Source organism: Fukomys damarensis, unplaced genomic scaffold, assembly GCF_012274545.1.
Source record: "Fukomys damarensis isolate Sample0158 unplaced genomic scaffold, DMR_v1.0_HiC HiC_scaffold_19, whole genome shotgun sequence".
Classification (NCBI taxonomy): Eukaryota; Metazoa; Chordata; class Mammalia; order Rodentia; family Bathyergidae; genus Fukomys; species Fukomys damarensis.
Window position 1 is genome coordinate 8630315 of NW_022900931.1, and position 26525 is coordinate 8656839.

General features: G+C 53.5%; 1 protein-coding gene and 1 long non-coding RNA gene across 2 annotated transcripts; one reads left to right on the forward strand and one right to left on the reverse strand.

The window, feature by feature from the left end:
• The first annotated feature begins 4581 nt into the window (after positions 1–4581).
• Positions 4582–15822, forward strand: Dnal4 (dynein axonemal light chain 4). The gene is made up of 4 exons (XM_010612813.3): positions 4582–4679; positions 11947–12150; positions 13569–13652; positions 14672–15822. The coding sequence occupies exons 2-4, from the start codon at positions 12082–12084 to the stop codon at positions 14834–14836; spliced, it is 318 nt and encodes a 105-aa protein (XP_010611115.1). The 5' UTR covers positions 4582–4679; positions 11947–12081; the 3' UTR covers positions 14837–15822.
• Positions 12322–16546, reverse strand: LOC117286949. Its single transcript, XR_004518128.1, has 3 exons — positions 15826–16546; positions 12902–12955; positions 12322–12365 (listed from the first exon to the last, which is right to left on the reverse strand). It is a non-coding gene; the product is annotated as an uncharacterized LOC117286949 (long non-coding RNA).
• Between the last annotated feature and the right edge of the window lie 9979 nt (positions 16547–26525).

A 26525-nucleotide genomic window follows, 5' to 3' on the forward strand; every position in this document is an offset into this window, starting at 1 on the left:
TATGCAGAGATGACTCAAGATGAAGTGGTCCAAGCGGGACCCCTCCCCACTGGATGGTCAGCTCAGCGAGCAGAGCTGCGGGCACTCATACAGGTTCTCCGATGGCAAAAGGTAAAAAGATAAATGTTTATACAGACTCCCATTTGCTACTTTGTATATCTACAGTACAGCCTATAAAAAGTGTGGTCTTCTCACAGCAGAGGGCAAAATAATACAGTTGTTGGAGGCAATGTGAAAACCTGATAAAGTAACAGTAACCCATTGCTCTAGACACCAAAAAGGAAAAGATGCAATAACTAAAAGGCCATGCCAAGGCAGTCACAAAAGCCAAAGAGGCAACAGAAACTTAGATGATCATACCCGCCCCTTGCAAAGGATATAAATATTTGTTGATATGTGTTTGTACTTAACTCTGGACGGCCTGAGGCCTTCCCTACAAAAAAAATGGAGAAGGCTTCAGAGGTATGCAAGGTTTTATTAAAGGAGATAATTCGAAGGTAGCTGCCTCTCTCCATGGGCAGAGACAGTGGGCCAACATTTGTAGCAGAGGTTGTATGAGATCGAGCTAACCTGTATCTTAGAGCTCCAACAAGGTTAAAAAAATAAATTGTACTATTAAAAATCTATTAACTAAATATTGTCAGACAATGCACTCAAGGCCCTGCTCTCTACACTGGGAGCTGGTGAGTCTACGCCTGGCTGAATAATGAGGACTACAATCAAGATATTATGGACTCTTATTGTGTCAAATTGCTATGAGCTATTTTGTTTTTAAATTAAGAGTCTATAAGCCTAAAGATGATAGGTTTGATACAAAATATGTGACCTTTAAAACTGTTAAATAAAAACCAGAGAGACATCCCCTCACACTTCTTTTGATTCCTGTCCAAAAGAATATTATGAAAACTCTGGTACCATTATGACTGTGGGGGATATACGCAAAAAAGATATTGTTCAGATAAAACTCAAATATGGTTAAACAGTTCTGCTGTAACCCAAAAATGTTGTCAGTTGTGGTAACTGTAAACAGGGACAATGTAAAATGTATATAGCCTTTCAAAATGTATATAGCTTGGCCTTGTAAAACAAGCTGGCTACAAGGGATAGTTTTTTCATATTTATATTGGGTATCAGTCAACTGCTAGGCATGGGCCTCAGAAGTTAAAAAGATAGATTCTACGGATTAAAAAGGTTTAAAAAGACCCCCTTCAGAAACAGAAAAAACTCCTGCACTGCAGGAAATACAGAATAGCTTAAAAGGGCATCCAAAAGTACACAAAAATAGGTATAGATATGAGGGATTTAATGTGATGATACTCATTCACTGCTGCTATTGACAAACCAGGAATTGGCCTCTGACTGCTGGATTTGTGCACCACTCACTGTGATGACTTAGCAGGCAATTGGCATCATGAGTGACCTAACCTTAGAGCCAATAAAACTTACCAGGTACCCCTTACTCAGATACCCATTAGATATAATTGGTAATGAGACTTGCTTTCTTGGTATTCAGAAGTCACACAATGTTTTAGCCATTTGCACTCTGCCCCAAATGGAACTTTCTTTCTCTATGGAGATGGTGTTTTTAAGATGATTTCAAAGCATCCTGCTGGTTTAGGTGCTTTAGAGATCCTAATTCCCAACTTGTCTGTTTCTGGGAGAGGAATGCTGCTACTATGCAAACAAATCTGAAATAGTTAAAGAAGCACTAGATAAACTAAGAGATCCTATTAAACTGCTAGGGAGAGCTGGGGATTTAGCTCAGCGGTTCAGTGGCCTGCCTTGCAAGCACAAGGACCGGAGTTCAATCCCCAGTACCAAAAAAAAAAAACCCAAAAAACCTGCTAGGGAAAGAGTTGGGTACCAAGGACTCATCGTTTAATTTTGGTCTTAACTTGTCAAGATGGAAAGCCTGGGTCAGCACCGTCACAGGACCAATTATTGTTATACTGCTCGTCCTCATATTTGGTCCCTGAATGGTAAAATAGATATGAAAACTCATACATCAGAGAGTAACCCCTGCCCAGCATTATCAAGATGTTAATTAATGAAAAATAATAAAAATTAGGGGTAAAGAGTTACCCCCCCAAACAAAGGGAGGAATGATAGAGAGCACATTAATAGCAAAAAATCCTATGAAATGTCACAATGTAAAATAACTTCTGCTGTTGGCTCTGTTTAGTTCAAAATCAACAGGCAATGGAGTCATCTAGATTCCCTAAAAAGTTTTGTAAATAAAAAGAACCATTGTTAGCTTTGCTGACCACACACGCCCCCTTCCCCTGGGCTAGCATAGATAACTGAATGGATTTTAAAGGTAACCTTCCCTACCAAAGAAGTGCTCCATCCGGGTTGAAATTCAACTGCCTGGCCACCACTTTGAATATCAGCCATGTGAACAGTGAAAATGCAATGTAACCACCTGAATGAGATCAAGGCTGTAAAACCCTGTAAAAGAAAGAGTTGTAGGCCAGTACTGGGTCGGATCAGGGCCCTGCCATTGGGTGTAATAGACCCCTGTCAATGGATAGACTTTGGTTATTTAAAAAAGACTGAAATGATGGGGTAGGGGCGTCGCTCAGTGGAAAAGCGTTTTGCCTAACATGCATGCAATAAAAAAGACCAAAAGGGTCCATTGAATTTCACTCCTCGGGAGGTCACCAGTAACCAGGAAAGAGGGAGTTTGGGGTGGTGTGGGAGCTGAAGCCATAATGCAGTGGGCTGCAAAGTAAAAGGGAAGCAAGCAAAAGAAGATAGCAAGTGTGGACCCCTGCTGGGAGAAGTTTGGGTGAGAGGCGGAAGTGAGAGTGTCATCCCCCTCAAAGGCCACCCTCATCTTCTGGAGAAAGTTGGCAAAGGGGATTAAGAAAATCTGGAGGCCCACAGAATTTGCCAGGGAGGCAAGCTGAGAATCAGCAAGGGCCTAACACACTTCTTGCTGCCAAGTCTCAAAATGAAAACCTACTGTGCCTGCCTCCTGCCTATTCCAAATCCTGCCCGCTGTCACCACTAACAGAGTGATTTTTCCATACGACAAAGCTGCCTATTACTGCCCTTCCAGAAACCCTCCCAGCAGCTACTCTCCCTCATTCTCGCCTCACACAGGCAAGCACCAAGTCCCTGAACCTGACTTTCACAACCCTTCAGACCACTCCCTTACTTCCTTCTGCCATCACAAGCACCCAGCCAGCGCTGAGCTCCCCGTAAATGCAGCAATGGGGTTTCACCCTGTCTTCGTTACTTTTCTCATTGCTGAGACAAAATACTTGACGCCTGAAGTTAAAGGACCAAAGGTTTATTTGGCTCACAGTTTGTAGAGGTTTCAGTCCATAATCAGCTGGCTCCAAGGCAGGGTGGCTTGGCAGGCAAACATTGCAAAGGAGAAACAGTCCATGGGGGTGCAGAAGGTAGCTGCAAAGCAAGCAAGAGATAAAACAAGCCTCTTTCTATCCCTTAGTTGTATCCAGACTACTAGGATTAGGGCGGTGCCAAACCAATCAGTAGACTGATTTAGTAATCACCCACCCTCAATCCTAACGTTGTACCATGAATCAATTACACACACTAGATTCAGTCACCTCTGAAGAAGCCCCACCTATGACTGAATGAGGCTTTGGGGATGCATCTAGACAAAAGCCATAATACACCCCAAGTAAATATAAAGGTTTTCATCATGGAGTATCCCACTGGCCCTCTGATCCAACCAATGGAAGCTCCTAGCTCTTTTTCCCCTCTTCTCCAGCTGTACCAATACCTTTAGGTAATTGTTCTCCCAAGAGGAATCAAAGGCAGGCCTAGACAACAGTATCTTTAAATTAGATGGCATAGGTGTCTCCTAGCGATTAGGTGACCTAGGGGGATATGGAGTAGTGGAAAGAGCACTGGGTTCCTTCTCCAGGGACATTATTTTGATTTTTCCTTTATTTGCTTAATCTCTCTGAGCTTTAGTTCAGATAGGACTGTGTATACTACTGAAGAGTACCGGGCTGGAGATTTAGCTCAGTGACACCACGCCTGCCTTGTAAGTGCGAGGTCCTGAGTTTGATCCCCTACACGGAAAAAACAAAACAAAAAAGCCTGTCGTGGTGACAATCAAGCGAGCAATTAATTGAATTGTAAAGCTCTACGTGTGTTAGGTTTTTGAGGTTCTAATAAAGTAGCAGCTCAGCATCACGAAACCAACAAACAGCATTTGTTATTTAAAATGACGAAAACACTCCAAGGCAATATTACTTTTCGAAGTTTGTTTCTCTCAAAAAAGAACTGGGCCGGGGATTTAGATCAGTAGTGGTTGTGCTCGCTTCGGCAGCACATATAGATCAGTAGTGGTGCCGCCTGCCTCGTAAACAAGAGGATCCGAGTTCGATCCTCGGTACCAAAAAAAAAAAAAGAAGAATTTAAATCTGTTCCCGGCTCCTCGGGCATACGTAAGACAACTATAAGTGAAATCCCGCCTCCCTAGCATCTAAGCCACGCCCCTTTCGGTGCAAACCGCTACGTCGTAGGGCCTTTGGAAAATGATTGACATCTTTATTCACCAATAAAAAGTAAAATTCTTGTCAACGTCCGGTGAGGGGCAGGACTTCCTTGCTGGTTGCTAAGACACTCTTGTTTGCTCCTTGACAACCCTGGCGGGGGTGCGCTGGTTGCGGCCCTGGCTCTGGCCCCCGCGGGAGCAGGTGAGGCCCCGGGGCGCGGCGGGCAGCCAGGAGGGAAGGGGAGGTCTGGAGGGAGGGCGGGAGGCAATGCGGGGCGGACAAGGCCTCGCCCACCGCCGAGGCCCCACCTCAGTCTCCAGCTAGCTGTTCCCGTCCTAGGACCTCCCCCCACCAACCCTCCTTGAGGACCTGAGAGCTCAGTCGTGACAGATTCGCCGTTGCCGATTCTCTCTGCAGGCCGCTCCTCCTCTCCCCCACTCCAGGCAAGGCCCTGTCCAAGTTTGCGCTCCGCACCTTCCCAGATCCGACACCCCCCAGCACCCCACACCCCACCTTAGCATAGTAAGCCCCACTCTGGTGATTTGGCTGGTGGTCGCCTTCGCCTCCGCGCAGACCACTTGCTGTAGAGTTGGCGACACTGGGACACTGGACTGATCATTTCCTTTTGGGGGCCTCAGTGTCCCCATCGCTAAAGGAGAAGTTGAGCTGAATGATCTCTAAGGCCTCTTTGATTCTGACGTTCTAGGATGTTAGTTTTTGACCCAACCGAAGACTTCCCGGAGGATGTGCACTCCGTGGTAGAAATTTTGCGCAATGCAAAGAACTTGGCAAATCTAATTTGGATTTCCATTTGCAGACTTTCACAAGTTACCCACCCTCCCTGGACACTGACCGGTCTGTGCATAATAAAGCCAATATAACACAGTGCATCTCCTTTGGCAATTCTGAGGATAGTATGAATTAGAGTAGAGTGCAGGCCAGTGTAGAGTCAATATTTGTTACTTTTCTTCCTCTGTCTTTTACTTCCCCACAATATCCCCCTTTGGCCTATTAACCGGTCCCTCTTAGCCTCAGCTGTCATTCTCCAGTTTACCCTCAGATCCGTATCTATAGCTTTGATCTTTCCTTTTGTGGCTAGAGACCCTGGGGGTGGGGATGAGGAGGCTGGAAGTGACTGATAGAGTTACCTCTGGGCCTAATGGCTTTCCCTTGCCTCTGTCATCCATGATCAGTCATTTCCTACTTCTGACTAAATACCTCCATTTGTACATCTTGCCAGCAACTTAACTCAGTGGTTCTAAAGTCAAACGGGCCTGTTTCTCTACCGCCCCATCTATCCTACTTGTGTTCCCATGCCTCTGCGATGGCATCACCACCCCCCTGGGGCATCGTCCATCACTCTATTGTGCCCATTTCCACCTGGGAAGTATTAAAGTTGTTTTGTTCGTCCTCCATGAGGATCCTACATCCTCTTCCTCCTAGGGCATCACCCTGGTTCAAGTATTCAATGCTTGTCACCTGGCCATTACTCTAGTTCCCTAATCACTGTTCCTGTCTTGTCTCTTTATCAACCCAATCCACCAGAATATACAACTGCACCACCAAGAAAGCTCCAAAGGCTTCCCATTCCCCACAAAAAGCAATCCACCCTTCTTACAGCTGGGTTTTAGGGTGCTTCTGCACCTCCACAACCCAGCCCCAGCCTTTTTCTCAGCTTTCTTTGTCCTTTCTTGGCCAAATTCTATCCTCCAGCCTAATTGGATTGTTGGACCTTCCAAGAAGATGCCTTGAGCTTTCTGCTTTGGGAGCATTGTACGTGTTCCTGTCTGGAAGGTCTCCTCACCTGCCCACCTGCCAGGATTCCCGCTCATCTTTCAAGGCCTGATTCCATGCTGCCCCTGCCACCAGGCTTCTCATGACGTCCTGTCCACCCTTCCCTTCCAGAACTCTCTTCCCTTATCTCTGCTTCTGACGCTTCCCATTTTATGCCAAGTAGTACAGCTCCTGTGTCCTTGTGTTGGTCTCTGTTTCAATCGTAAGCTCCTTAGGACAGGAACTGGCTCTTAGCATGGAGTAGTTGAAAAGCATCCTCTTTGAAGTCATAGATACCTGGGATTGAATTGTGCCTAGCTCCTTTCCAGAGCTGTTTATCTGGAGGCTTTCCTTTTCCCAGCCTGTGTGCACATAGGTGCACATAGGTAAAACAAGGATAGTAGTCCCTATCTGACCGTCATCGGGGGCAGTAAGCGAGACCCTGTGTGTAAAACACCCCACCTGGTTGCTGCCTGGCTCAAGCTCAGTGCTCAGTATGTATTATTAGATAGCTTTACTAGGTCCTCTCCCTTCCCAGGGGACAAATAAAATAAAATATAATTTAGTTACAGTTTGGATTTTGTTTTTCCTTCTGCCATGTGACAGACCCTCTACACAGCGCCCTGGGCCATCTAGAGGGACAGGATGAAGTCCCTCAGACCCAGGGAATTGCCCAGACTCACAACTCACGATGCAGTCCTGATTGGTTGTGAGATGTCACCAGCAGTTAGCGGTTATAAATGAGTCATTAAGAAATAAATCAGTGCTGAGTCCGGTTTATATCTGTGTGAATGTCATCCTTGGTCCCTTCCGTCCAAATCTGCTCTGTTGAGTGGGAATGAAGTAGATGGAGGCTGTGTCACCCACTCCCTGTGTGAGCAGCTGCTTGTGCAGAGCCGATGGCTGCCGTAGCTATGCTTTCTGTCAGGCTTGTATCTTGACAAGAGGGTTTGGATTTCATCCAGACCCGATATGTTCGTGAGGGTGTACCACGTGAGTCAGTGTTTGTCATGTGGCACCGAACAAAGAAAATGTTGAAATTGCCAATCTAGACAAGTCAACAGATGTCTCTTCCCTCTCCTACCTCGCTTTCTCCCCTTCCATTCTTTTCTTTGTCCTTCCCATGATCTAAGAAACATCAGGTTTTTCACTGGAAGTCAGTGAAATGACAAACAATAGGGATTATATTCAAAAAGCAAAATAGAACAAAGCAGCCTTTGTGTGTATGCCTGGCAACGGTAACTGTCTTCCTGAGAATGGCCCTCATCCGGCAGTTCTCTCCTTGTAACTTTCACATTTCCCTCTTTGGTAGTAGATGACATGTTCCTAATGCTTCTATTTAGTGAGACTGAAGCATGGCCACCCCGGGTTCGCTCCCCACTCTAACCTGGCCTGTGAAACCCCGTCTTCCACATCATCTCTGGACTTTACCGACTGGTATCTTGATGCATGTCCCAAAGTCCTTGGGCTCCTTTCCCCTCACCTTTAACAGCTGTTTGGTAGAAGCCACAGGGTAGATGTTTCAGGAAAAGCAGTGATGACCAAGGTACACAGGTGTGTGTCCCTGACACACTTCCCTGGTGGAAGCAGGAGGCGGGATGGCGAACAGGTAGATGCTGGCGGAAGTGATTTAGGTTTCTCCCTTCCATGGGAGAAAGCACAGAAGGTAAAGTTAGAAGAACAGATCTGGGCTCCAGTCGTGGCTCTGCCACTGCTTGCTGTGGACTCTTTTTTTTTTTTTTTTTTTGGTACTAGGGATTGAACCCGGGTCCTTGTGCTTGCAAGGCAGGCCACCGAACCACTGAGCTAAATCCCTGGCCCTTGCTGTGCACTCTTGAGCCAGCCCCAAAACCTCTTACGAGCTCAGATGCCTTCTCTGAGAGCTGGGAGCTGACCCTTCCCTCTGAGGTTGAATTGAGAACCAGAATGTGAAAGCACAACGTCACCACTGCAACCCTTGCCTGGCCCGGGTGAGGCTTTGCCAAGGATCCTTGTGACTGTCCCCCTCCCACATTAACACAGTGGTTGGCCGTAGTGGGACTCAGGAAATGGTTTGTTGGACTGGACTGTGAAGGAGGATACAGAAGTCCCGGTCCCTGCTGCCCAGTTTCAAGAGCTGATTCCATCAGGTGGAGCTCATTGCTGTTCCCAGTACCCAGGCTGAGAAGCGAGCATGTGTTCGAAACAGACCCAAGCTGTGTTTGCAGACCTGTCTGGAGTCTGCTCCCAGAACCCCCATGACACGCTCCAGTGTGTCCTGCCACCTCTCAGTGAACCCTGAACTAAGAACCAGGAGTTCCAGGCTTTGAGTGTGAGGGCTGGCCGATCCTTTTGGCTTGGTCTCCCATTCTGCCCACATCCCTAGCCCTCTGAAGGGTCCTCAGCTGCTTCTAGAGCAAAACAAGTGGTACCTGAGGCCAATACCGTAGAACAGGCACAGCAAGACAGGGACACTGGCTTGGACAAGGCGACGAGATGGAGCCCTGTCTGTGCACCTGGATGCCATGATGCGCCCAGAGGAGAGGGAGAGAGAGAATACAGGGTGACAGGAGAGAGTGAGGCTGGGGAGCTACCAAGGGCCTGGTGCCACAGGCTCGAGCTCTGGAACCTGGCAGATTCAAATACCCTGGCTGGGCACACGTATTATTAGAAGGCTCTTTCCAGCCTGACACGGCTTCTTTCAGGCACATGGGAGATTGATAAGGTTATTAAACCTCCTAGCTCTGCTATTTTTGGTAGCACCCTTTCAGTAGGATTTTCTAAGCATGGCCGTAGAACTCTCCTACTTTCTGCAGTTGGGAGCATCTCTGTGGCTCTCCCTTTTACTCTGTAAGTGTCATCCCTTTTGGATCCCTGGAAGCATATGTTGTGGTTAGGAAAAGCTATTAATAAATAAATCGTGGTCTTTAATAAGCACATGGTTGAGGGATGTTGACCGAGTCCCGGCCAATGTGTTGGCGGAAGTAGGAGCAGGCAGCGGTGCCCCGGCAGAGCTCTAACATTTCATAACGCTCACCTGAAGACACACTGTGTCTCCTAGAGGAGAGCAAGGCCTGGCCAAATTACTTACCCTGGGCTACAAAGCAAAGAAGTGGACAGAACTCTACCCCTCTTCAGAACTGGCGTTCAGTCCCAGATATTCGAGTCCTGGTCCTCATGCTGTTCTCTACACAGTGCTGCCCCGTAACTGTCCCAGGGGTATCCCCGGCTTTGCTCCAAGGAGGATGGGCTTTGGGAGTCCCTCTGAAGTCTGCTGATTGTCCTGCAGGATTCCCTAGCATAAAGTCAGCTGCCACAGCCCCTGGCCACCTTGAGGACAGCGTTGCACAGTTCACTTCTCTTCCTCTTGCTTCTGCCTGCCAGCTCCTTTTAGCTCTGACAGTGAATTGAATTGAATTGAAATACTAAGGTAGAAGTTGCCCAAGCAGCCACTTCCACATCTTAAATTGTTCCCACTTGAAATTCTCAGAGGTAAACAAAGCATAAGGCCCTAGTGTCCTGCTATCATTAGCTTAGTGACCAGCTTCTCTCATGCTGTGGAGGTGGAGGAGAAGGTAGTAAAGAGGCCAGTACCAAAGCCAGGAGACTGGCGGAGTGGAAGCCTAGCCTTAGCAATCCTTAGCACAGACAAATGATTCACTGCATTTTGTGAAATAAGAAACCTGACCAGAAAGTACAATGAATTGTGCTTGGTAATCTGCCAGCTCATATGTAGAGACAAACAAAAACTGCTAATATCTGAGTGGTACAAACGCCCAGAATTATGAGATAAAAGGAACCATCTGTCCTCTGGGAAATCAGAAATACCAACGCGAGGCGGGGTCGGTGCCAGGCTGGCAGCCTTGCTCGAGGGAGCTGACCGAATGGGGTGACCCGGTGGCTCCAGAAGCGTTGGAGAGAGGGAGACAGTTGAGAGCCAGGAGTGCACAGGGCCCAACCTTGGCCAAACCAAGGCCATGGTCACCGTAGAAAGCAGACACTGAGAAAAAAGGGACAATCAAACATTCGCTGTTGGGATCATCTGGGGCACAGTGGTGGTCAGGTCCACGCATGTGTGGTGCATGCACTGTCTTTGAAGTGAGGAGCGTAGGGGTCATGGCAGCCCTGCTGCTCCCTAGCTGAGTGACCTTGGTCCAGTGACAGCAGCCCCTGCCACCGTTCACATGGGCCCCGACTTCCTGGGTCAGGGCAGTGCAGAGCTGCACAATTCCATGTCAAAGGCTGGAAGAGCGGTTGGTACACAGCAAACCCAAGATGTGTCACCTGTCCTTATCTACCTGTAGTCCCAGCTCCTTAGGAGGGGGAGACAGGAGGATCCTTTGTACCCAGGAGTCTGGGGACAGTGTCAGCAATATAGTAAGAGCCACCTGTTTTGAAATGTGTAATGAACAGTTATATCTATATATCTGTGTGTGTGTGTGTGTGTGTGTGTGCGCGCGCGCGTGCGCGTGTGTGTGTGTGTGTGTAGGGTATATACTGTTGTTGCTGTTTGGCATCTTGCAGTTCTGTGTCATGAAAGCAAATCGATTTGAGAAGGTGAGAAATGCTAGAATAACATTATTTAACTGTATTTGTCCAATATAGATTGTTAAGTTTACCAGCACAGTAATTTGTATGTATGTATGTCAGTACTTTTTCTAGGATAAAAAGCCCTTTGAATTATAGGATATATTGAACTGGAGAATGACAGAGAGATATCCAGGCCCAGCATGGTGGCTCACACTTGTTAATCCCAGCACAGAGAGGCTGAGACAGGAGGCTCACAAGTTCAAGTCCTGCCTGGGCAACTTAGCAAGACTTGATTGTCTCAAAGTAAAAATAGAAAGGGCTGGGGTTGTAGCTCAGTGGTAAGAGGACCTCTGGATTTGATCCCCTGCAAAAAAGAAAAAAAAGAAGAGAGACACCCAGACCTTGGCAGTGTTCCGGTCACTTAGGACCCAGGCCTGCCTCTTTAGGAAAAGCCACGTCTGTTATCAGATGACCAGATCTGACCAGGGAGGCACGTGTACACATAAAGTTGTCTTAGTTTTATGTATAAGGTGTTAGCACTTTCCTGTCGGACCCACACAGTCTCTCCTTTAATTCCCTGGGAACCAGAGGGAGGGCACAGGCACTCATCATACCCAGTGCCTGGCACTGTGCTTATTACCTCCATGTGCCCTGTCACTGATGAGAATCCCAGACCTCAGGCCATACTGCTGATCACCACTGAACCAGCACCAGCACCCAGCTCACCCACGACCTGGGCCGGCCAGCCAGGCCTGGTGGCCTGAGAGGAGACAGCCAGGAAGCCTGGTGTGCCAAGGAGGGTGCTGCACAGCACCCACCCCATTTACCCATTCACCTCTCTCTCCTGCCGAGGTGGCCTCTCACTTGGCAATAAGCTCATGTTGTCACGGGTCACCTGAGCATTTGACTTCCTAATCATGCCATGGGGAGTCGTGGACATTTGTTAATTGCTAGCTCTCGCTCCATCCCGGGCCTGGCATGCAGTCAGTATCTGCCTTGACAATGACAGTGTGTTCTTAGAGCATCGCGCGTTGACTCACTCCGTCTGCAGACTTGCTGGCCATTTGGGAAGGAATGTGGAGGAGTTAAGACAGGGAGGTGTCAAATTGTTACTGAGACATTTCTAATTTGTGATGTGTGGTTTGAAAGCCAACTCTTTTTCTCCCGGTTTTCCTGTTTTCTACAGCACCCCTTGGGGAGAGACATTTTCTGCTCCCACCAAGTTGGCAGGGTCTGCTTCCTGACTCTCCCGGGCATCCTTGCCAGTCCCAGCACCTCCTGAGAGCCCTCCCTCTCCTCCAGCGGTCACAGTGGAAGGATCATGGGAGAAACAGAAGGGAAGAAAGATGAGGCTGACTATAAGCGTCTACAGACCTTCCCCCTGGTCAGGGTGAGTCGAGGGGAGGAGGCAGGCGGCCAGCGGGGCCCGCACACCCTGGACAGGCAAGTGCAGTGTGTCCCCTGCAGGATGGCAGTGGGGAAAGGGAAGGGCTCTGCTGACTCAGACCTGAACATCAAGGAGGCGACAGTGATTCATCCTCTCACCCATTCATTCATCCACCGCGTATGTATTTTGGCCACCTGCTCTGTGCATAGTCCTGGACCCTGTGGAGAGAGTGGTCAACAGGCGGATGACAGCCTGGCCCACGTGAGAGGATGTTTAAAGGATGCATTTATAGGCCACAAGTGCTATGAAGAAAACTAGAGCAGGTGTACAGGGCATGAGAGCAGTGCTGCCCTCCAGAGAGGCCATGGGGCTCAGAGACCTGAATCCAGCTGGGGGGCAGCCTGGCAAAGGCCGCGAAAGGGCATTCTCAGGGGAACAGCACATACAGAGCCATGGGCTTGGCACTGGAGAGGGCTAGAGAGGAGGCCAGCGTGGCTGGCGTGGAGTGCTGAGCGGGTGACAGGATGTGAGTGTCAGTGATGGCGGGACCAGACTCCAGGCCTGGTGGTGGCCACACGAGGACCCCGCCCAAGGTCAGAGAGCTGCAGTGGAGGGGGTGTAGATAGGGGTGAATGGACTTGGGTACCAGAGTGGCAGTGGGGAAACAGAGGGGCGCTGCTGCAGGGTGTGGGGAGACACAGTGGCCAGGCTGGACCCGGAGTGCGGGTGTGGTGTGGCCGGAGTCAGGACCCACCTTGAGGGCAAAGGTGCTGAGCTCACTGTGGATGGGCCTGGAGTTTGTTCTTTCCTAAACAATGGGAAGGAAAGTGTGTTAGTTACCCTTTTTCTAGGAAGAGTGGGTTTAGGGGAAAATCACGTTGTGTTTTAGGCATCTAAGTGAGATTGTCAAGTCAGAAGTTGAATGTGGGAGACCAGAGCCCAAGGAAAAGTCCAGAGCCAGAGATGAAAATGTAGGAGCCCTCCTGTCCTGTGGAGAAGACCTAGTGTGTGGAAAGGGACAAAACCCCTAGAGGACCATGGCTGGAGTAGGAAAAGGGTGGAGAAGGGGCCCCAGGCAGGAGGAAGAGAATCCAGCTGATGGAAAAGGAGCAGCTGGCGAGACAGGAGGAAACCAGGAGTCCTCGCAAGTGGCCAAAGTCTCTCCTGGCCGTTCCCACAGTCACCTGCCCCACCTCCAGCCACCCTTCCCCTGTGTCCACTGCCTGGACCGGGCCGTTGCAGAGGGCCCTGGCTTCCAGCCCACATGGCTCCTTCCCCCTCAGTTAAATGAGTCACCTGCCAGGGCCAAGCCAGAGGAGCTACCTGGTGTCCATGCCTTAAGCACGGGACCTCGAGGCCAGCCAGGAAAGTCAGGTCGTGGGCTAAGCCTCTCTCTGTTTGTCACCCCGCCCTGCCTCCAGCACTCGGACATGCCAGAGGAGATGCGAGTGGAAACCATGGAACTGTGCGTCACAGCCTGTGAGAAATTCTCCAACAACAACGAGGTACTCATCAGGGCAGGGGGCCGTGGGGTGAACAGTGTGGCCCCAGACCCCTGTAGCCAGCGCCCTGCTGGGACTAGGCCAGAGCCATTCTGGAGGTGTCACAGGCTGGGGAGTCAGAGAATAGCCTGGTGGTGACAGAAGGGAGGGAGGCCAGCAGGGTCTCTGTACCACCCTGCCCTGGTGCCCCCAGGTGGGCCACTCACTAGGGCTCTTTCCCAGGCTCCATCCAACAAGGCCTTCATTCGCGCATTTATCCATCCATCCAGAAAGCGCTGTGCCACAGGCGCTGCTGGGGGTTGGAGACGGGGCTGTAGGCCTCATCCCTGCAGTGTCATCCGTCAGTCCGGTGGCCCTGATGGCCAGTGAGAGCCCAGGCTTTGGACCAGCCAGGCCCCAGTTCAGATCCTGCTCCAGCCTCCCTGCCTGGGCCATTTTTCATCTCAAGCCAGGTCCTGCTCTGTGACCCGGGGATGATGACCTCCCCTTTCTGGGCCAGTCTTGAGGATTTGCTTACTGAGACAAGGGGGACAAAGTGCTCTGAACGGCGCCTGGCTCAGTGGTGGGTGCACATTGGGAGCCTGAGCCTCGGCCCTCCCCAGGCCTCCTCTCCACACTAGGGGAGCTTCTGGAGGAAGCCAGAATGGGAGGCAGTGGGCTGTGACCACACCAGGCACAAGCAGTCCGCCTGTCCTGGCACCTTGCTGGGACGATGGCAACCCGCACTGCACGGAGTGCTCTCATGCCTCACACCCCCACTTCCTGCGGCCCCGAGGACGGCCTGCCTGGTGTCCACTCCCCCAGTTCCCTGCTGCCAGGTGAGGTAATGTCTCACTTCCTGTCCCTGCGCAGTAGCCTGGCAGGAGGTGACCCGCATGGAAACCCTTTCTGAAGGCTCCGAGCAGAGCATCAGGAGCAGGACAGCAGGCCTCTCTCCTGCCAAGAGCCCTGGCTGTGCTGGGCTTCTCCTTCTGGGGAGGGAGCTAAGCGAGACCCTCTGACGAGAGCCCTCTCCCTTGCAGAGCGCCGCCAAGATGATCAAGGAGACAATGGACAAGAAGTTTGGCTCCTCGTGGCACGTGGTGATCGGCGAAGGCTTTGGGTTTGAGATCACTCACGAGGTGAAGAACCTCCTGTACCTGTACTTCGGGGGGACCCTGGCCGTGTGCGTCTGGAAGTGCTCCTGACCCTCCGCCCCCACAGGGCCTGTTCCTGCCTCTCCTCTAGGATGGGGAGCCCCAGGCAGGTCCTGGCCTTTCCAAGGAGAGTTTGGGGACTTTTCTTTCATCCTCGTGTACCCGTTTCCTGAGCCATGCCCAGTGTGTGAATCTGTTGACATCTCCACCCCCGGGCTCCCAGCCAGCTCCCTCTGAGTCCCAGGCGGTGGACAGGGCAGAGGCAGCCATCTCTGAGGGCAGGGTGGGGGCCTGTGGCAGGGTGAAGGAGACGGGGTGGTTTCCCCAGAAGGACACGCCAGTCCCGTCTTTCTCCAGGGCTGTTGTCCTTTAGCGTCCCGGGAGCCTCACTGCCCTTCTGTCCCCTGTACTGCTGAGAAGTGCCACTGTCCTTGTCATTAGTGGCCATATGGAAGTGGCCTCAAGAAGCCTCTCCTCTCAAGGGACATGAACAGCTTCTCTCCTTGTCCTCTGGGGACGCAGTGACCACTCCCAAAGCCCTTTCCCCAGCTTGATCCCAGGCTGAGCCAACACCGCGTCTCACCGCTGTACCAGTGGCTCCACAGCCTGGGTTTGGCCGGAGGACCAAGCAGCCTCCCCGCCCTCTCCTCCCTTCCCAGCCCCAGGCGAGGGAACCTTTTGTCCTGCCTCAGCCGGCCTAGAGCACCGAGAGCGCAGGCAGGCACAGTTGAGAGTCAGGGGCTGGGGTGAGTGCACTGCCCCAGCACGCCTTCTGGAGTTGTCACTGAGCTCCAGAGAGGCGCTGAGACCTGGCTGGGAGGGCTTTCACCGCGGGGCCACTTCAGCAGGGAACCTGGCCTGCCAGTGACTTATCATCAGGGACTGCATGCTGATTTGTACTTCGTATCTCTGCTGGGTTTTCTAGATTCTTTTTGAGTGTGGGAAGAAGGGTTTTAGTAGAAGGATGAATCCTATTTTACACAGCGGTCTTATTTATATAAACATCTTGGTTTTTACAATTAAAGTGACCAAAAACTGACCTTGGTCTCCCGCCTCTTGAGACTGGGGGGAGATGTTTCTGGTGAATGGTCTCGAGGCTGCTGGAAGCCCACTCGGCGGTGCCCCCGGTGAGAGCAGACCAAACCCCTGGAAAGCTGTTCCTTGCCCACACAGTACAGCTGGGTTCAGCAGATGTTCGTTGAATGTCTATGGAGTGCCAGGCCCAGGAGCTGGGCATGCAGAGGTGGAAAGCCACAGGTCTTGCCCCTGTGAATCTCATCTGCTGTGGACAAATGCTTGGGCCCAATCAGGCGTGAAAAGCAATTTGACAAAAGGTAGGACAGGGCCTTCTGGGAGGAGGGAGGGGCCCAGGTGCAGTCTCGTATAGGGGTGGAGGCTACTTGTGAAGGAAGCATGAGATTCTGCCAGGGTAGGGAGCAGCTCAAGTCCTGGGAGAGCGGAGTAGCACAGGGGCAAGAAAGGCGTGGGGCGGGCACATTTCGGGACATGAAGACCCTTTGGCAGAACACAGTGCAGTCATTGCTGGAGGGGAGAAGGTGGGGTTCAGAGAAGGGGCAGCTCTGGCTGACTGAGGGGCTGGGGATGGCTGCAGTCCCAGCCTCAGTCCTAGGCTCGGACCAGGGCACACTGGGCGTGGGCTAAGCGGGGCAAACCGCCCTTGCCTGCCCACGGCGCACCTTAGATGGCACACCTAGGACTCGGGTGGGAGCTCAAAGGCCCAGCCCAGCTGCGCCCCCAGGAGTGGCGAGACAGAGCTGCTGCTCTGCACTGTGGCAAAGATCAACCGTCACCACCAAGGCCGAGCACAGCCAAGCAGAGCGAGGGCTGACCTGGCCCTGGGTCTCGGTGGGAGCAGCTCCTGAGCCCGCACCTGCTCTGGCTCTCTGTGCCACACCAGGTGCTGCTGGGGGGATGGGCAGCGCGCAGTGGGAGAGGAAGGGGTGCAGGGTGGGGGTGGCATGGGAGGTGGAGAGGGGGTGCCAGGCCCGGAATAACTGTGGCTGAGGAGCCGCCTGCTGGCAATCTGTTCTCTAACTGGCACGTGGGAGCCAGCAAGTACGGCGGACGCCACCTGCAGCCCGGGTGGCAGACTGGTGGCCAGGAGTGTGGTCCCAAGATCCACAGATCCGGCTCGGGGTGCCTGCTCCTCGGAGCCACGCTGCCTCTGCTGTCTTGTCTGTATAGTGGGGACAGAAAGCACCTGCCTCCCAGGATGCCGGGAGGCACGGGATGGTGTGGAGCTGCCGCCCCCTGCCAGCCTGTGCTGTGTTGGCCCTGGGCACCCCTCGCCTGTCCCTGAAATGTTGGGTGCTGGCAGCCCGCTCCCCAGGACCAGTGGGAACTCACCAGGATGGGGCTTGGGCAGCACACAGCACACAGCGCCCCAGCAGCAAGAACCCTCCCACCTCAGTCACGGTGGTCACCCTCAGGGTAGCACGGTCACTGGTGAGCCAGGCTGGGGCCAGGATCCATAGCGGGTCTGTTTCCCAGGGTTCCTTCCTTCCCCAGGCCAGCGTGGTCCCCGGCGTTCCTTGGGGGCTCCTTGATGGCTGGACCCCCCTGTGGCTCACAGTCTAGGAAGGGGAAGGAGGCAGGAACAGAAAGGAGCACATAGTGAAGTCATTGCTGGAGAAGAGAAGGTGGGGTTCAGGGAACCTGGGGTTCAGAGAAAGGAGCAGCTCTCGCGACTGGGGGGCTGAGGATGGCTACACAGAGGAGGTGGCATTGAGCTAGGCCAGGGCATCTCCCAGGAGAGGGTGAGTGGGTAGGAAGTGCTTGAGGGAGCAGCAGGGGCAGAGTGGAACTTGAGGAACCAGGAGGTTGGGGGTCAGCAGATCTCAGGGGTGCAAGGGAGGGAAGGCTGAAGGAGACAGGGTGTCAGGCCCAGCATCTGGCTAGGAAGCAGCCCTGGCAGGCCCCGGGCCCCTACTCTTCCTGCGTGGGCGGGCTCCTTGGGTCTCTGTTAGCCTCAGTGCTGCTCCGGCCAAGGTCCCCGCGCACGCTAAAACCATGGTCCATCTCTGGCTCGGCCACCTCCTGACCCCACCCTGTCTCCAGACCCAGCAGCCGCAGTGTCTCCTTACAGGAGTCAGCGACCACAGCCCCATCACACCTGTGGCATCAGAGGGGGCCAGCAGCCAACACCTCAGTGCCCTCCCCTGGCCCAGCTAGAGTCCCCACCCCAACCTGCCCTGTGGCCCAGAGAAGGAAACCCTGGCCCGCCACAGACCCCAGAGCCATGGGTCTCACGGGATGGGGGACAGGAGTGGAGGTGCTGGCCACAGGGTGAGCAGGTAAAGCCTGAGAGCTCCATAGGGAGACCCCGTGGAAACCCATGAGGGGGGCGGGCTGCGGGGCTGCGAGAATCTGCTGGGAAATTGGGAAATATTCAGTGTTTCCCTGGAAGGGTTCATGGGAGCCCAGGATCTTGCTGAATCTACTTCCTGCTTCTCCAGGGACTGACCTCACCAGCAGGCAGGGTGCGTCTACTTGGCGGGGGATCCCAGCCCAAGCCAGTGTCCCCCACTCCTGACCTTAGTAAGCTGCACAGCTGTAGGCAGCTGCACCCGTGTCCCCGCCTCGCTCAGACTGGGAAGGGGTGGTGAGTTTAGCCACAGCCACCATCCTGTTCTAGTTTCCTTTTGTTCTCCACATCTCGTATTTAAAGCAACCACCTTCCACTGCCAGCTGCTGCCTGGGACAGAGAAGACTGGAATTAACAATACCCCAACTCCTCAGCACCCTAAATGTCCCAGGTGCTCCGCTAGCGTTCCACTTGCTGGATCTGAGAGCACTCAGTCCAGGGCTGTTCCTGTCCCTCCTAGAGGTGAGTTGAGGCCCATGATTAAGTCGCAGAGCCAGGACCTACCCTAGGCCTGTGACCCCAGGGCCTCAGCTCAGACCTCCAGTGGCTGCTGCCAGCAGGGACAGCACCTCAGCTCCTCTGACCTCAAGGGCCCACCTACAAAATAGGATCCACAGTGCCTGCCCTGCCTCAGGATCGGCCATGGCAGCCTGGCCATGAATGTGCAAGTGCTTTGTATTATGCTGTATTATGTTTTTGAGACAGTGTCTTGCTATGCAGTCCGGGCTGGCCTTAAACTCACTATATAGGCCAGGCTGGCCACAAACTCGTAAAGATCCTGCTGCCTCAGCCTGCAGATGCAGGGATTACAGGCGTGTGCCCCATGCCCAGCTCTGCAGATGAGATTTGAACTCACCAGGGCTGGTGGAGGATTTGGGTCAGACCAAGCTTGGGTGCCACTCCACTCTGGTGAAGCTGGGGGTCTGGAAGGCCAGGCCCTTGAAGACACCTGGGGCCCACAGAGCCGAGGTGAGGGAAACAGGGTGACCACACACACCCTGTCCAGTGACTGAGGCCCACATGGTGGGGACTGGACCCAGTCATTTCACACTGAGCCAGAAAAGACAGTGCACATGAGGGCCAGGGAGGTTCTGTGAGGGTTCCCCTTCCTTCCCCTCCCCATGAGAAAGGACTTCTCAGAGATCTCCTGACAAGCCGGAGTGGAGCTGGCCAGGGCCAACTGCACTGGTAGTTTGGGGAGGCAGCAAGAAGGGTGCCTGCCCCTGCGGGACGCCTTCCCTACAACAGCCTGGACACCAATCCAGACAGTCACTCTGTCCCCACCATGCCATGTCTTCTGCCATTGTGTTTGCACCTCCTGCACTTCAGTTACATAGCTGGGACTGTGTTTTATCTCTCTGCATCCCCCCCAGTGCCTGACCAGGGTGTAACAGGCATCAAAAACTTTTTTTGGTACTGGGGATCGAACATGGGACCTCGTGCTTATAAGGCAGGCAGCAGAACCACTGAGCTAAATCCCTAGTCCGGCATCAAAAACTTGCCCAGCAAGTACGTGAATGAAAGTAGGGACAGCTGGGTGGTGAACGGATGATGGATGGATGGACAGATGGAACGATGCTTGCATGGATGGATGGATGGATGGGAAGCTGGGAAAGATGGAGGAGACGCTAGGAGGCAGCAAGACACATGAGGTGAGGCTCACTGGACCAGCCCCTGAACCTCGCCATTTGTTTGATACCTTCTGCCGAGTCACAAAAGGATTCAGCTTTATTTGGGACTAAGTCACTCCCCTCTGACCTGGTTCCTCCGAAGAGGTGAGAACCCAGGTGTAGCACGAGTGGGCCCCCGAGGGTGGGAGAGCATGGCTGCCTGGCAGCACAGCAGGGGCGGTGTTGGCTTTGCAATGAGACCTGGACTCAACTCCAGCCCTGGCACTCACCAGCTGTGTGGCCTTTTGTGAGTCCCCTTGTCCCCTAAGTGGAAGGTGGGGAGAGGTCCTTGCCCTCCATGCCCTGAGGGCCATCATAAAAGCAGGGGCATGGATGGCAGCGGTACACTGGAGCCCGCTCCCTGGGATGGCTGTGCTCAGCCTCCCTGCCTGCTGTCCTGCTGTCCTGCTGTCCTGCCATCTTGGTGGCCTGTCTTGCTCAGCACCTACTTCATTACATCCAGCAAGTGCTGGGTCCTGTCCAGGGGATGCCAGAGACCCTCACGGTCTGGGGGATGCAGACTCTGAAGGAGCTTTGTGGAGGAAGGAGAAGCCCGGCACAGGATGCGGTCTCACCAGGAACCGCCCAAAGCGGTCTGCGGAGCCTCCCTGCTCTGTGCCATCTGGGCCGGAGCACCTGTAGAGCCAAGGGCCCTAAGTCACGCATGGCCCTGCAGGGCCAAGCACAGCTGTGTACACAGCTGGGGCTCCAAACGTGGTTACGGGATGGATGCCCTTGCCTTGAGTTCAGTCATTCGTCAGGACTTCCCGCCCATCTTTGTCAGGTTCTGTTGGGACCAGAGACACAGGGCAGTGTGACATCATTGCCATCCTTGAGTCCCTGCGTTTAGGCAGCTGTGGGAGCCTACAGGGGTGGCTCCATCTTCTGGTGGCATCACGGGGGATATGCGAGTGTCCAGCTGGGGCCGGACGCCAGAGGAAGGACTAGGAGGCAGACACACAAGCAGAGCCAGGAGTGTGAACATAAATAATGAGAAGAGTGGGACATTTTACCAAAACGAGGCCGTTTGATGCCGCCACAGCAAGGGGTCAGGGGTGTGAGAGGGCTCTGGAGAGGCTACCGGGGCCAGGCATTTGTGGGGCTCATCTGCTAGGGTAAGACGTAGAAACGGGCAGTGTTGAGGTGATGGCATCCATGTGACAGGCTTAGCTGCCACAAGGAGGGCAGGTGGGGGTGCAGACCAGAGAGGGGTGCAGGACAAGGGCATCCAGGATGCCCCGGGGCTGTCGGTCAGGTCTCCCCCACTCCTGGCTCGGGCCTCTGGTGGCAGTGGGACCAGGCCCAGGATGACGTGTGTGCTGGGTGGGAAGCGGCCCCTCACACGCAGATGTTCTGTGGTCACCTGGGCCTCTCTTCCCTCTTCCTTCACCGCTGTGAGGCGCGGGATGAAGTCGCTCAGACCCTGCAGCAGCGTTCCCACCTGCCAGGCTGTAGAGAGTTTGTAACTGGACCAGCCGCCTGGAGGGCTCCGCAGAGCGGGGCAGCCTCAGGCACACGGGCTCCCCGCAGCCCTGAGGGAGCAGCAAGGGAGCCGGCCCAGCTTCACCCACTTGGGCTCCCAGTCCCAGCCTCTGTGGTCGAATTCGTGAACTCAGCTTCACCCCCAGCCCAACAGCTTCCCTGTTGCCCCAGTGACACCCAACCCCTTCTTCCTTTTGTTTTTCAGTGCTGGGACCCAGGACCTCATGCACGCTAGGCAAGCGCTGTACCTCTGAGCCACACCTCTGGCCTTATCCATCCACCCATCCATTCATTTAGGGTCTTAGTGATTTGTCCATGTAGGCCTTGAGCCTGCAATCCTCCTGCCTCAGCCTCCCAAGTAGTTGGGGTTACAGGCAGGCACCACCACACCTGACTGACACCCAGTTCTTCCCCTGGCTTGCAAGGCCTGGCGTAGCCTGGTCCCACTGCCTTTCAGCAGGGTCAAGTTCCCTGAGCCTCACTGCCTCAGAATCAGGGAGGTCCGAGCCGACCCCCAGATACTGCTCACTCAGCTCCACTTACCCATCCACTGGGATGAGCTTTACCCAGCCTCACCTGCTGGGTCCCATAGCAGGGAAGGAAGCTTGTGACCCCATCCTGCCATCTCCAACCTCATCTCTACCTTGCCATCCAGAAGTATGGTGGTGCAATCTGTAATCCCAGCATGCAGGAGGCTGAGGCAGGGGGATCACCATAAACTCAAAGCCAGCCTGCTTTGAGGGTCTGGGTGGGGACCCGCTTAACTCTGCTGCTGTGAAGCTGTGTGGCCTCAGGGCCAGCCACACCCTCTCTGGGCCACCTCACCTCTGTGTTCCAAGAGCTCTGTGTACTGTTCAACTGATCCGGTGCCCCAACTCCCTACAGTCCTGACCTCTAGATGGTAAATTCCCTAACGCTGCTACTCCATCCTCTTCCAAGAGAAGCACCCTCCTCTACAGCTCAGCTCCCGGGGGAGGGGAGGCTCCAGCTAGCAGCGGTGCAGGGCGACCTCTGGTGGCCATATGTGGGTATGACCTGGCTCACGGCGCCTGCCCTGGGTGCTGGGAGGACTGAAATTGGGGAGGATCCTGCTGGAGGGCGCAACCCACTCTTTGAGGCCCAGTGAGCCACATGCAACATCTTCAGGTTCATCAGGCCCAAATGAGAAAAAGTGTGGTGGCTTCAAGTCAGTCAGGCCTGACTTCTTTCTGCTCTTCATTTGCAAACATTTATCAAGTGCCTGTTGCATGCCCTGCCTCCCTGCAGGTACTGAGGCAGCCGAGGCCATAGGCCGGCCAGGGCCCATCGCCCCTTCTCACACTGAGCCCACGCTGAGTGCACAGGGTTCGGTGAGAACGGGTACCGGGCACACATCTCCTTCCACCCACACTCCTGCCCCTTCCTCCTCAGGGCTCCCACCGGGGCCACCAAATCCCATACCCTGGCGCCTCCCTCAGGGGCCCAGGAAATGTGGCCTAGACAGGAAGTGTTCGGTGACACGAGGTCCTTTTGCAAAGCACGGCCATCCCGCACCTCCTTCCCAGGCCTTGCAATTTTGCGTAGGTTTCCTCAAACCAGGGCTGCCCTGAGCTGCCGGGAGCCACACTGCTCCCCACCCGACCCACCGGGAGTGGCTGGTCCTAGGAAGGCCAGGCTCAGCCTGAGGAAATCAGCAGGGCCAACCCTTGGCCCCCAGCCTCAGACCTCCCAAAAAAGCAAGAGATGCCCTGGGCCTTCACCCTTTGGTGGAGGGATGACCTTCAAAAAAGAGACCAGGAAAACTACAAGCCTGCAATCACCCTGCTCACCTGCTGCGCACACATACTCCTGGGAATTTCCCCTTCCATGACTCCTCTCATCTGTGAGGCGGGATGAAGAACTGAAGAACAGAGAGGTTAAATGTCCTGCCCAGGGTCACGTTCCCACAGCAGTGAATCACAGCAGACTCAAAGCACAGTGTTGTTTTTTGCTTTTTTTTTTTCTTTCTTTGACACCAGGGCCTGCACTCTGAGTTACATCCCCAGCCCTTTTAAAATTTTTAATTTTAATGTAATACATGCAAATATTAATAAAACATTTAAATAAGCACCCTTCTATGAAAAACAAAACAAAATTTCATAACAAAATAGAGAATAACAATAATTAGAGAATAATGAGAAATGTGCACCATAAACTTAAAACAATGGCCAAAATGGTACTCAGAGTACAAGTCATAGACAAAAACTTTTTATTTATACTTTTTCTTTATCTCTTTTTTATTTTTTGTGACAAAGTCTCCCTAAGTTGCCTGGGCTGTGCTCAGACTCTCAGTCCACCTGCCTCAGCCTCCCACAGTGCTGCAATCTAGCCCTGTACCAGCACGCCAGCTGAGGCAGTGTTCTTGAGACCCCAGGCCACTTTGCTGGGCCATCCCGCCTCTGCAGAGCGGCCTGCCTGTGGCCTGTTTTCAGGATGGGTGAGAGGGGGGTGCGTCCCTGTGCAAGGCTCTGTGCTGCATCCTCTTTCTGTTCTCCCTGAAGTCCCTCGAGGCAGCTGTCACCCTCAGGGTTTGGCTGGGGGCCTTTTCCTGGCTTCCCCGGGGCAGGGATGAAGGCGATGGTGGCAGGCGGTGTGCTGAGGGCCTGTCTTGGCAGCACAAGGGCAGAGAAAGTTCAAGCCCACAGGCAGGAGCCCTGTGAAGCTGGGGCTGTGGCAGGTGATGCTCCACTCACACTACAATCTGGGCATCCTGGGCATTGACATGGCCATGTTAGAGCAAGGACATCCAGCCCACCTGCCTCCCACTGGCCATCCGGAGGTCCCCTGTGGGCTACAAGTGCATGATCTCAGGCTGGGGTAACACACAGGAGAACAGTGAGTGGCCTCCACAACTGAAAGGATGATAGTTTTATTTTCAAGTGCCTGGCCTGGGGAGGGAAAGGGTGATCTGCCTTCTCTGGGTTCCAAACCAGTCCCACTGCACAGGAGCCTCTGTGCTGAAAGTCTCAGCCTGTGCACCATGCACTTCTCGTGATGCCACTCCTGTTTAAAGTTTTATTGGCACGTGGCCCATGCACATTCATTGACAAATTGTCCACAGCTGCTTTCCTGGTGCGGTTGAATAGTGGGCAGATAGACTGTCTGGCTCATAAAACTGAAAATATGGGGAAAGCTAGCTGGCCCTGCACAATTCCATTCAGAGATCCCCAGCCAGAGTCAGTGCTCCTAGAGACCCCAGAAGGGCCTTCGTACAGGTTATGGGAATACAGGGGAGACACCAGGGCTCCATCCCTGTGGAGGCCATGTGACTCTGGGTGTGCATCCACAGGGGAGGGACAACACTTCCTCTCAGGGCCATCAGTACTGAGCTGGTCACGGTGCGGTGGTCACTTGCTGAGTGGCACTTGGTACCCGCTACTCCCAGTAGCTGCCTAGCCTGACATCCTGCAGCAGAAGGCGTCTGTGGGTATCATGGACCAGAAAACCTGCAGGGTACTCTAGTTTCTCCTCATCAACCACAGGGACTCCTGTCAGGCAGGGGACACTGGGGACAGCAGAAGCATGACAGGACACCTGTGCCCTCGCCACAGGGAGCCTTCTTGTGCAGACTGGATTTTGGAAGTGTCCAGAGAAACCCAGAGGGGATCCCTCCACATGTCTTACCCTGGAGTGACTGGGGGCAGGGGTGCGGCTCAGTGCTGAGTGCCTGCTTAGTGTGAGCAAGGCCCTGAAATCCATGCCCCACACAAGGGAAGGAAAGAGGAGACAGGAAAAAGCTTAGTGATGAATAAATAAGTTTTCTCAGCATTTGGGGGTTAAACCCAAGGCCTTTGCACTGAGGTACATCTCCAGCCCTTTTTCTATTTCAAGACTGAGTCTCACTAAATGACCCAGGTTGGGCTTGAGTTAAGATCTTCCTGTCTCAGCCTCCCAGAATGCTGAGGTGACAGGTGTGCACCACCTAGCATGCTTTTCTGTTTTACTTCTCCACAACAAAACCAAGGACTGAGGCTCAGAAAATGGCTGGCATAGGTCACACAGCAAGGCCTAGGGCCACAGCCGGGTCTCACGAGTGCCAAGCTGAGTCACTCTGCTTCTCAGATGGGCTCGTGCGGAGGGCCTGGCAAGGCACCCACTAGTCCTCATCTTGTAGGGTGACTCAGGGGGGGTCACCTGGCCTGTGAGGAGACCCCTGGTGTGTTCTACCTGGTAGGGACTGGGAGCTGGGGCATCAGCTACACCCAGGCCAAGAAGCCTGGCATGTATGCACACACCAGGCTGAGGGGCTGAGTCCTGGATGTCATGCCCTTGGGGACCCTTCCCCACTTCACCCCCCTCAATCAGGATGCTGGTCACACCCAAACCCTGACTCAAAGACCTGAGGGTCACCAGCAGCAGACCCTCCACACCCAAGGCCACCAGCTGGGTGACCATCCCACCTACCACCACATGTGCTGTGGATGCCCCACTAGGGGACAGATGCCGCCTCTGGGGACCCAGAGACCACCATATGCTCCCAGCTGCCAGGTGCCATGAGAAATGGGGGAACATGGGAGGGTGACAATATCCCATGTGGGTCCACAGGGGCCACTGGAAGAAATTCCACAGCCAAGATGGCCGAAATATCTACTCCTTGCAACTCTGGAGGCCACAAGTCCAATGTTGAAGATTAGAGGGCCGGTTCCTTCTGAGTCCTCTCTGGTTGTAGACAGCACCTTCTCCCTGGGTCCTCACCCAGTTGCTCCCTGTTATATAGCCCAGGCTGGCCTCAAACTCAATCTTCCTGCCTCAGCCTCCCAGAGTACTACACGTGTGCCACCACACTCAGCCCTGAATTCCTTTTTATAAGGACACCAGAGGCAGAAATGGTCACATTCTGAGGTATTGGTCCTGGGGGTTTGGGTGTCAATGTCTTGCAAATAAATGCCTTATCCCGCCGCCCCTCTTGTCTGGAGCCAGGTGTGCTGGAGCTGCGTGGCAGGGAGGGATGGAGTCTGCATCGGAGGATTCCCGTCACTCAGCCCATGTTTTGTACTCAGGACCTTTCGCTTGCTAATTCAGCCCATGTTTGCAATGTATTACCTGGTGCTGGGAGCTCAGTCTGGTGACACCAGGGCAGGAGGTCAGGGTAAAGGGAGACATGGACAGATTGTGCCTTTGTGATCTTGCCAAGCACAGGCTGGGAGCTATTTTTTTTTTTTTTTTTTTTTGGGGGGTAGTAGGG